A 12,033-nucleotide genomic window follows, 5' to 3' on the forward strand; every position below is an offset into this window, starting at 1 on the left:
TAAATGATTGTTGCAATGAACTTAAGATCATCACTTATAATTACAGAAGACATTTATTAATTCACATTAAATGATAATTTGGCCTTAGTTGGAAGAAATGGGTTTATTATGCTAACATTAATTTATTGTGGAACAAAATTTATTAGGAAATAGAAGGGAAAACCAACTCAATAACACATTTGCAAAAACATACACTGTATTTTGATATACCTGTGAAATAGCAGATTCACCTAAATGAGATCCATGCATATTCATTTAAACAGATGAGGTGAGAATATAAACCATTGTAAGACCCAGCTCAGAAGCTCTGTTCTGAAATTTCATTTGAATTTGGTTTGATACATGATGTATACCATAGAAAGAACATGGTAAATAGCCCTGAGATAGTAGGCCAGGATACTCACATTTATAGATGATACAGTAACAGTCTCAGTTCTAGACCCAGGGAGAAAGAAGGATTCAGGACAAAGAGGGGCAGCAATCTCTATGACCTTTTGAATGCACATAGCACTTGACAAACTATTAAAATGATAGCTATAATTTGCCTTTGTAATTTTGTTCTTATTTCTGTAAACTTATGCTAATTTCTTACAGCTCCTTTCTCTGGCTCACTCAGGGGTGAAGCTTCTTCCAGAGTTAATCAATGTGGAGAATTTTAAGCCTCTGAATTTCTTTAGGAAAACTTTCTTCCTGTCTCCTTCCTCTCTGAGTAACATGTCCTAAATTTCCACATTCTGGAAAGAGTTGGTAAAGCAAAATGTTTAGATTAAGCTGGTTTACACTAATATGTGAATGACCCTCTGTTAAATATTTGTCACCTTATTTTTTTCCTTGTAATGATGGTATAAGAATTTCAAACAAATATCTCTGAGTTGGGAAGTACTGGTAGTAGAGCATGAAAGAGATTTTGCAGTAAACAAAGATTGCACCACAAAGGCCAGCCCTGACAATGAATCTGACCCTCACATGAATGCTTCTAAGTGTCCATATTTCTCAAGTGTCCTATCACTTCTCTAATTCTGAAGCTTTATATCTATAAAGGACCCTTGGGGTGGACCACAGAGGTGGGACAAGTGGGACAGGGAAAAAAAGAAAAATTTGGCTAAAGAGAAAAATCAAATAAGTAGATAGGGCAAGTGGTATGCCAATCAAAGTAATAACCATTTATTGAATGTGTTCTGTGCTTTGTCATGCATTATCTCTGATTCCTAAGTGAAATCATGTCTAAGAGAGCACTTGGAAAAGAACAACTTTTCTTTTTGCCTCATCATATCCATTATACCAAAAAGAAAACTGGCATTTAATTTACTAAAATTGCCCAAGATGGAAAAACTAATTGAATGATAAAATTGATATTCATTTCCAGATCTGATCCTGAAACTTGTTCTCATTTAATTTCCCCTTCATCCATTTGCCCCTTCCACAGATGGTGTTTAGCATACGGGAGACCCCTGAAAATGCATGGCCTGTTGAAACATGCACTGTTGAAACTTTCCATTCATCAGATTGTTTCTTCCCTGTATTAATCCAGATTCACCTTACACGGGGGAAAAAAAAACACAGAGCACTATTTGCATCTGTATTTGAAGGAATGGCTGACAGATTCACATAGGTTGGAGAGAAGGCAAGATACATCCAAGATCCAGTAACAGTCTTCAAAGCCCCTTTAGCCTATGATACTGTCTTCTCAGGTATACCTTTTGGATCAGCTAATGTCTGAATACTATAATTTCTTAAATGCACACAGCGGACACCATCTTCCATTGACCTCACTCCATGTGTTTCATTCAAAGCTGCACTGTGTTGTTTGTGCAGACAAAATCAGTAAGCACCATATCCACAGCTCAAATGTTACCATGCAGGGAAAACTCAGTAATCAAAGTGTTTTTTAGAATGCATTTTCACTTCTTATCTAGTGTATCAACTCATCCCAAAATGCTTTAGTTTTTATCCTTGACTATTTTTTTTTCTATTTCATAAGTCATTTTTTTTAAGTCAGTTTTTGAGACTCATTCTAGTTAAGACAGTGAGGTCAACGTTCAAGGATTGATATCGTGATTTTACTCTGTTCAAACTCATTTCTCTTCTAAAAGATAGTTATAACTCATATGCCTGTCTAATAATCTGAAGTACCCAAACTATACACCCAAGCCACCTGCTTACTAAAGGGCACCATCATTTGGATTCAACTCACAGGACCTCTTGACCTGAAGCACACACAGTGTATTCAAAATAAATCCTGGCCCTGTGCTGAAATGAGATTACAAAGTGGAGGGTTCATGGGGGCAATAAAGAGCTTACCCATAAGAAGGGAAGGTGCTTTTCCAGGGCACCATTTTGTCCAGCAGTTCTGTTTGCTTTAACAGAGAACCCATATTTTACTTTTACTTGGGAAGAATCCAGTTCACAGTCAAAATATACGTAGAAAGTGTATTCATGTCTGCACACAGAATACAGGCAGAAATTGAGAACAAGGACAGAACCTATTAAACCAGAGGTATAAATTCCTGAGAAGCATGTAGGTAATTATTTAAACCTTCGGGGATATTATTTAAAACATCTCTATGCAATCAAATGTGTCTGGTATAACTTTTGACGTGCAAGGCAAATACTTTAGTTAGTGGGTGCTACCAAGTGACTGTTTCACAAAGTTAGGGAATTCTGGGAAGTATTTCAGTAGAGCATAAAAATCATTCAAGTCTCCTTGTACAGTAATTTTCAAAGTGAAGGAATGCTCATCCTTATTGAAGGTCAATGCTTCAGTATATATTCTGGGTTTGAGAAAATGTGCCTTTTTAAACCAGCCTTACTACACAAGTAGAAAATATTGCTTTAAAAACAGGGAGAAAGAAAAAGTGTTTCATCACGGAACAGTTTCAGAACTTTAAAACTTAAGGCACAATTAAGATACTCCTTTATCATCACTACCAATTCAGCAGCAACACAAAGGTCATAGAAATTCAAGGGAAAGGCCAAGTTTCTTTTTGTTTTCTTTATCCTTTCTTTTTCTGCAGTACTGAGAATCAAAAAAAAAAGGGCCAGGTATCTTAAAAAAGAGTAAAAGTATTTGCGTCTTCCTTAGATTAAAAACCAAAGACAATGACAATAAAACTATGTCATATTCCAGCTGTATATAATTTTATGAATGACAACAATTTTCTTAACAGAATTCTACATCAGTTTTTCCACCAGCTATGTGCACCCTCACTCAGTGTACTTCTTCTTGATCTCTGTATTTGCATTTGTTTTCTTCATTTTGTTTAAGTTCAAAAGGGAAAACAAAAAAGGAAATGTTTTCTAAACAGCTTCTCTAATTACAGTCAGGTTCTCTGAAGAGTGTACTTGCTTTGCTAATTAACTGGTTACTGAAAGCAGTACTGTGTGGGTAGGAATCACTATGGATGACCTTAGCGTGTGCGGGAGTGAGAATCTGGTTGTGAACTTCACCCCTGCTGCTCCAGTTTCTCCTTTGTTAACTACGGGGAAAGCTGAGGAATCAAAATGATCCTCGAACTTGGAAACAACAAAACCAAGCTGAGTTTCAAGCCTCATCATTTTAACTGAGCAGATTTTAAAAAGTGCTAGGTTAGCTAATTGTGTTATAAATCCCTTAGAAGATTCTGAGCTTTAGCCAGGCTAGGAAGAACTAGTAAGGAAACTTTTTACTCTTTAAAATCATAAACACTTCACTTTTCCATTCTGCTTATGAAAAATGCTACTATGATACAAGTTTGGGAAACTGACATTTTTATATTAGGGATATTACTTTTTAGAGGACCTTATCTTTTAGAGTTGATTGTTTAGTAATATAATCTATGAACTCTAACATTTTTCTTTGCCATAAATTTTTGGATTTACTTTAAGTATATTTAAAATCACCACAAGGAGAGATGGAAGTAATACTTAAAGTAAAAAAATTTTCTAACTCTTCTGAAAAGAATTATAATTTTGGAGAAATTAACATCTCTCCCAGGCTGCTGGTCTTGAGCTTCCATGAGAGAGATCCCAAACCCCATGCCATTACTTTCTGTGCATTATTAGGAGAGAGAAATATTTGTCTGTCTGTGTGCCTGTATGTATGTATGTATGTATGTATGTATCTATCTATCTATCATCTACTGCCAAATTTTGGGATAATAGGAAAAGATCCAATTCCTCATGCTTAGTAACACTTGATAATTTTTTTGAAGTACTATTTAAGGAAAAATAATCTTGAAGTTCAATTAGATCGTATTAGCCCTCCCTGGTAAGCAGTGGTGGTGTGGCAGACTGCGGCGGAGACCAGCGACTCCTGAGATCTGCGCCATGTTGGAACTTAGGATGCTGGGAAACCAAGCACGCACCTCTCCTCCCTGGTAAGCAGCGGTGGTACGGCGGACTGTGGCCCTTTCAGGGGGAGAACCACCAGCAGCTCCTGAGATCCATACCATGTTGGAACTTACGAAGCTGGGAAACCAAGCAACCAGCCTGCCTCCCTGCTAAGCAATAGTGAACCTACTGGTGCACGGCCTGGAGTCAAACATCCCACTTCCCCTACCCTCTTCTCCTACCCCCCCCCCCCGCATTCCCATTATCAAATGGGAACCAGAGATCTGAGAATCTCCTGGGAAGTTGACCATAGCAAATAAGGGGGATTTCCTTCTACCATCTCTTTGAAGGCAAATATTTTTATTACTGTTTTGGTCTATTCAATATTCTGTTTTGATATGTTCTGTAATGTTCTGTATTTCATTTCATTTTGATATACATGATTGAAAGAACAGCTATTATAAAGATAATGAAATATACTGTGATACCTATAACTGTTATCCTGCTGTGAAGTTCTGTACCAATTTCACTGTACACTGTAGTTGGCTTTATTCTGTTTTGTTCTGTTGCATTTTACTACTTTCAAAATAAAATTTTAAAAAATTAATCATATCAAATGGAAATTAAGTGGCAAAATACTATATTATTTTAGAGGCATAATAAGGGATCAATGATTGAACACAGTCCATCTTGGAAATTGTGGGGTAGACTCAGAAACCATAGTATCTTAGGTCTCTCCAAGAAAGGAGAATAAAAGAGGTGAAGACAGAGAAACTGTCTTCTATTGCAGTTTTGCTGATTATTATTCTAGTTCACTCTACATTCCACTGGGACAACAATTCACCAAATATTTTGACAAAATTTTTGCACTCCATTTTTATGGTAGCCTATTCTGCCAATTCAGAAAGTACAAAGATACTCAGGGGACCTAACACTGGTAATGTGCCACTTTGGGCAAGCCATTATACCTTTCTGAATGCCTCAGCTTCCTTTCTGTAAAACAAGGGAAAATAACAGTAACTCTTTCAGTGTTCCTGTGAAAACTCAATGGGTTTTCCCTTGAAAAATAATCAGAATAGTGTTGGTACAGAGTAGGTATTTAGTAAGTATGACCAGTAATCAAGGAGGTAGATATGTTCTTTCCTGTATTTCATGCTATCTAAGCCTCACAGAAATTTGAATAGAAATGTCAAAACCCTAGAATTCTACGACCAAGAGAAAGTCTAGATACTATCTTTCTAAGAATGGGTCTTGATTTAGCACACATTTGAGTTATTACACATATTTTTTTAAAAGGTCTAATCTACAAACTAAGAAATTTCCCATAAAAGTCTGAACTTTCACCTTTTGAAACACGTGGCCATCTTTGCACACTGGTGTTTACTGCACTTTCTGGGTCCTATGACTCTGCCATAGCTTAGTTGTGGCTGCTTCCTGTAGATCGGATGTAGGCTCTCCAGTTTGTCTCAGTACCCAACCCTGCACTGCTTCTTTGGTATTAAACTACCTGTGGATGGTTACAGCATGACTTTCAAAAACAAAGCTTAAGCCTGTTCATAAAAGCAAGTGAAACCATTCCCTGTGTTTATTTCCTCAACAGAAGTGGACACAAAGAATGTAAGCCTCTGGAGGGCACTTAGTATCCTCATACCTGGCCCATTTTAACTACTCCAGTGATGACTAAAGCCATTTACATTTTCAATCCCTAAGTCATTTCAGAAGTTTCTGCTTTTCAAAACATGAAAAACAAAGAACCACATAGTTTAACTACTTGCCTGAGATCCTAAGTTTTCTTAGTTGTACAAGCTATGTGTACCTGTAGGTCTTTTCCAGTTAACTATTTCCACTTGCCCACACACTTTTTTCCCTAAATGAATCAGTTATTGTGATTCGATTCACATTCCATACAGAAAAATGGAAACAAAGAAGCACAGACGTTAGCTGCGGACACAAGAGGCCTCAGGCTGCCCATGCTTGCACATCATGACAGATGCAGCTGCAGGAATGATGTCCCTCTCCAATCAGCTGCTGTGTATCACTGAGGCCTCATTGTATTCTCCTGTGTCTAATCCTGATTTTTTTCTATCATAAGTTTCTTAACTTAATGAATGATGGCTTGAGCAGCAAGAATATATAACATGACATTAAGAAACAAAATACCCAGAGAAAATGAGCTAGAAAACTAAACAAAGCAGGAGGGAAACGGATGTTTCTGAGTTGGGATCCTCTAAAGAACATTTTTTTAGATCTTATGGGATTCTTGTATGAAACACGTCTGTTTCAGGTGCACAGATCTTCCCTGAATGTAATGATAATGTGTCTATTACTCAGAGGCTTTTCTCTTCCACAGGGAAATGAAAATCAAACACTGTATGGCTTATTTTCTTATATCAGCTTGCTTTCATTAACTTTTTTGTATTCTGAAATAGTGACTTTGCAGTCTGGTATTTTAAACTGTATTCACTTTTTACCATACCATTAGAATATTCCCCAGATAACTGATTGACCTAATTCTATAATTCTCATCTAGGAAAATCTGTAACGTGTTTTTACATCTAGCATATAGTATCTGCCAGGATTCAAACAGACAACTGTGAATCTCATCTTAGACTGAGCATGATAACACTATTTTTTAGAGACTGCTTGGACAAATGAAGGAGATACATTTTGTCTACGGGCTTTGTAGTATGTAAAACATCACACACATGTGTCCAGTCTAAAAACACTGAGACATAAAAGAAAGGCCATAGGGTTTATTCGGAATCCCAGGCCCTTTGTGCCCATTTTATGGGAAAGAAAGTGGGATATTTAAGGATAAGTCCTACGCAAATGCAAGGGTTTCCTGAAACAATGCAGCAGCTCAATGGCCTACACCAGTCATGGTGAACCTTTCGAGATGAATGCTGAATGCCCAAACTGCAACCCAAAATGTGAACACTACAGTTAAGCCTGAATACTCAAGTTTTAGGTTAGAAAAAACAACCCATATATTAACATCTTTTGTCTTAAAAGAAAAACAAGTAACTCACATGCCATAGATTTTTCATCACTGGTCTACAACTTTATGTTGTTAGAACTTGTGTAAGCTTCTATCTTGGTTTCTATCACTTTGTCCAATAATATGTAGTCATATGCCTTCTCTCCCTACCCTGCAGAATTTTATAAACTGAACCCATGTCAGGTATCTTTCAATGTCCAGAACTTAGTCCAGTGTCCGCTGAGTATTGTTAGGCCAAATATGACAGAAGAAATAACAACCTATCCCCTCATATCCACATTTATACCACTGTTACCTAATAAGATGTTCACTTACACAACAGAAGGGACTCTGCAAATTTGATCAATTCAATGATCCTGAGATATGGAAATTATCCTGGATTATCTAGTTGGAGGGAAGCAAGTCAGAAAAAAGTTCTAATGCCAACAATAGAGAATAGAATGTCACGCTTTGAAAATAGAAGAAAGGGCACAGGCCAAAGGATGCTACATTCTGGGAAAGGCACAAAAAATAATTACTCATGAAGCCTCTGGAAAGAATGTGGCTCTGCCAATACATTACTTTAAATTTTTTGAGCTCCAGAATAATAAGGAAATAAATCTGTGCTTTGCCAAGCCATTAACTTCATTACAACAGCAAGGGGAATCTAAAATACTTTGTTAAGAATGTAAATTAATAACTACCATAGGGATGAATGAGTGAATGAATGGATGTATGGTTGAGGCGAACTCTACCCAGAAAGAAGAGAGGCCAAGTTCAGGTCGCAACTTAGGGATAACAGTTAAGTAACTTGGGCCTGTTATTTAATATCTGAAGAATTCTTCAGCATACGATGTAATACTGTAGAGTAAAACTGCCCAAGATCCAAGTCCCTCTACATAACTTCCTGACTCTGCATTTTCCAGCAAGTGGTCATAGGTCTCAGCCTGCACCCCAGCTGTAAAATGGGTAGGAAAAGTACTTCTTACCCAAAGTTATTGTGGGCAATGAATGAGCTCTAATCTAGTCATAGTTGATGGGGCTCTACACTAGATGAACCAGAAATTGTAGTCACATAAAAATGTCACTAATACCACTTCACACATAAAACCTGAAATCATACAAATTCTCTAAATTTAAAAAGTCAAGACTGCATAATGGCAAGACTGGTAAATTGTAAACAATTTACTACAGCATGATAGAATTGGCATGTCTGCTGAATAGAAGCAACCATCATCTACTGAGAGAAACCACACTGACTTATGCAAGTTATAAATCATACAAGGAACATAGCATGTGAGATCTTCAGAAACACAGTCATTTAACAAAACAGGACCACATTTAATGCATGCAAATCAGTTAGCAAGGGCCTGGAACACAGAAAGCTATTACTCTGTTATTTTATTAGCTCAATGATAAAAACCTCAAAACGCACACTTCTACCATGATGGAAAATGAAAGAAATTGCATTCCTAACAGCCTAAGCTTTATGTGAGTCTCCGCTGCTGAAGAGAAATTCTACAGGTTGGGAAATCTGAGTCATGTATTAATGATACCCTATATTATAAGGCAAAAAATTCCCCAGTTTTCTCCAAAATAAATACTTTACTTCTGGGAAAGTAATAATTACTGGTATTAGCATTTAAATCTTGCATAAGATATTTGGCTACTTGAGACTTCAAGTGGTTCAATATAATTGTGTCAACTTAGTTGGCCTGTGACTTGCCCAGGGGATTAGTAAATGACAATAGTAGGTATGTCTGACTGACTTAAGGAGGTATACTTTTGGATACTATGTACAGTTCCTGGTCCCCTTTTCTCTGTTCCGAGAAGCAGAGCTTGGGAACAGAAGCAGAGCATGGTGGAGCAAAGCTGCGTGGTTCTGAGCAGTAGAGCATGTCTTGAAGCCAGCTGACCATGGACAGAACTCCCTGAAACCATGAGATAAATTTAATCACTCCTCCTTTAAAGTGTGGTATTGGATTTTGCATCCCAGCAATGGAAAAGTCAGCTAATACAGAACCACAGTTAGAATATTAGAAATTATGAAGTACAAAAGACTTCCTTGGGACTCAGTGTTGTGTGCTATACTTTTCTTTGTTTCTAATTCTTGAGTTCCCAGAGTACAAGGTTGTGAATGGAGCATACTAAAAGTTAAATAAATGTTTGTAGAATGTATAAATAAACTTTATTAGTTATATAACCCATGCCATTCTCCCATTTGACAGGATCCTAAGGCCACTTACAGTAATAAACATCTCTTCTGCATAGCATTAATTCCAAGTTATTAGCAATCTCCTTTCTAAAGGTAAGAGCTAATGTCTTCCCCCCAAAAGTAGACAAGTTTATAGAGAGGAAAGTGTTTTAAAACATGTGTTTTTAGTGTATGTGCTTTTCAAAGCCTCCACTTCAAGAGAAAAAAAACATAAAATGTTCCCTTAGCAAATGAATTTTAGAAATCTTCCTTTTGTCTTTTGCTAATCTCCTCTGGGGTAGTTTAAATCAACTCTTTGTATATCTCTCTAGCTCTCTTTTTTTTTCCCCCCTCTGGCAGAAGCAACTAAACTCTTGCCTGGTCTTTGCACTGAGTTACATCCCAGCCTTTTTTATTTAAAAATAAAAAAAAATTAAAAATTAAATTAAAAATAAAAAAAAAATTGAGACACAGTCTCAATGAGTTCCCAAACTGGGCTTGAATTTGTGATTCTTTTGCCTCAGCTCCCCAGAGTACTGTGTACTGTGATTACAGGAATGTGTCACCAAGCTCAACTCTATCTTGCCTTTTAACATGTTCATGATGGGACCATTATTTGTATTCTCACTGCTGAACGACTTGAACCACTGTTGGTACATATATGACTATGCCATTCCAGTGACTGTAGCACTTCTACCATTAGTAGTATAAGCCACTGGATGGGACAGTCATATACCTACCGGTGGTTCAAGTTAGTGAGAATGTGTTAATCAGTAAGAACCTATAGCTACCCAATGACTGGCTCAGATTTCTGCCTATTTCCTTGCTTTCTTAGTTTACTATTAAAAGTTGTACAGTAAATCCTGAGTCTCTATTTGTTATTTTCAATAAAAGTCTTAAATGTATCTATATAATGTTCCAATTGTATTTCCATTGTATTTCCCTTTCCAAATCTGCCAGAACTTTCTCATCAGTGTGGCCAACTGGGGTGATAGAGTAGATATCCTGCTTTCTAGACTAACTACCTTGCTTGTCAAAAAAGAACATGAGTTACGGGTAATTAAGAGAAGATGATGACTTCTTACTTCATTATCTCTTTCCTATTTGGACCCCTTTAGAGTCCATATTGTCAGTTACAAGAACTTTGAGCATCAGTTGCTAGCCCAGATCTCATCTCTTCCATGGAAACTTGGTCTCATCATCAAATTTTGGGTCTAATCAGGCCATTATTCAGTTACCTTTAGCTTCTTATGTCCAGGAGGGTGTGATGAAGATTTTACTTGGACCACATTACTTATTCTCTGTAAGTCCCAAATGTTCCACCTCTGGTAAGAATTCCTTAGCTCCTCAAACAGGTTAGGTCACTCCCCATTGTTCACAGAGAATACTGTCATTGCCTCCCAACTCACCAAATTCTGCAATGATATTGTTCTGTGTCTCTGTTTCATCACATTTTTCCATTTTCCTACAAACAAATCTATGATCCACTTCAAATCAAGAGTATAAGAAACACATGGCTTAAGTAAACATGTATACAGTTTCAGAAACCAGAGGTGACTGGGTGGCTCCCAGGGAAGAAAACAAGCTGACTGGTATCCAGTCAAGAGTAAGAAACATGGTATACCTGATAGACCAGCACACTAACAGTTTCTTCTTTGTTCTGCTCTGGAGGTCCTTGACTCTGCAATAGATTTCGCACTGTTTCTTCCATCCTAAGAAAAAAAATATAAATAATTTCTTAAAGAAGGATTCCCCTTATCATGGTTCTGTTCTAGTTAGCAGAAATCACTTCTTAGGATGTATTTGCTAAGTTCATAGCAGGAAATATATTTTTTCTTCCCTCTCTTTTGTTCTTAATTTTAAGAATTTGTCAAGAACTCATTTATAGCCCTTCTTGAGAATGCACATCTCTGAGTTCTTTCTCCTTACCATTTGGGTGCCTATCTATCGCCTTGGACATCTGTAGTAATGCACACATCTCCCAGCTGCTCTCTTTTAATTTGAAACAAAGTTATCACATTAATCTTCCTGAAACACCACTTTGATTTTTTAAAATCAATTTTCAAAGTTAACAGTTATCACATAATGTATTTTCTCCATTGGTGATCTTTTTGTGTCATCAGAGAAAGATTTACTTCATTCTTTTCAATGGTTTCTTGGTACTTCATGGAATCAATGTTCTGTACAAGATTTAACTATTCCTCTTCTAGTGGAATTGAAATGGCTCACAATTTTTGATACTTCAAATGACCAACATATTTATACTTGCATCATTTAAGGCATTTATGAATATTTCTGTACTTTAAACTATTATGTATTGTATATTCAATCCTATTATTTAAAACAGTCACTTCTCAAGGATCCCCATTGTTCGCAATGCCCATTTCCACTTATAGACATCTATTCAGGCTGTTACTACATTTTGGAATGCCAGCTTTTTTTCATTCTCCTGTAAGTAACTTAACAGTGGAGTGAAAAACTTCAGACAAACCTGGACATCCAAACCTGGACTATTAACTGGGGAAATTCTACCTTTTCAGAGGATGGGAATGGG

General features: G+C 36.8%; 1 protein-coding gene across 9 annotated transcripts in view; it reads right to left on the reverse strand.

Annotated features, from left to right (window-relative positions):
• The window catches only part of Nckap5 (NCK associated protein 5), a 949,190-nt gene that overhangs the window by 299,837 nt on the left and 637,320 nt on the right, over positions 1-12,033 (reverse strand). For all 9 annotated transcript variants that reach the window (XM_063259587.1, XM_023561118.2, XM_063259589.1 and 6 more), the window contains one exon: positions 11,104-11,191. In XM_063259587.1, coding sequence (XP_063115657.1) covers positions 11,104-11,191 — 88 coding nt within the window. The remainder of the gene's footprint in view (positions 1-11,103; positions 11,192-12,033) is intronic.

Source organism: Cavia porcellus, unplaced genomic scaffold, assembly GCF_034190915.1.
Source record: "Cavia porcellus strain 051 isolate PalLab524CR breed Dunkin Hartley unplaced genomic scaffold, mCavPor4.1 scaffold_12, whole genome shotgun sequence".
Classification (NCBI taxonomy): domain Eukaryota; kingdom Metazoa; phylum Chordata; class Mammalia; order Rodentia; family Caviidae; genus Cavia; species Cavia porcellus.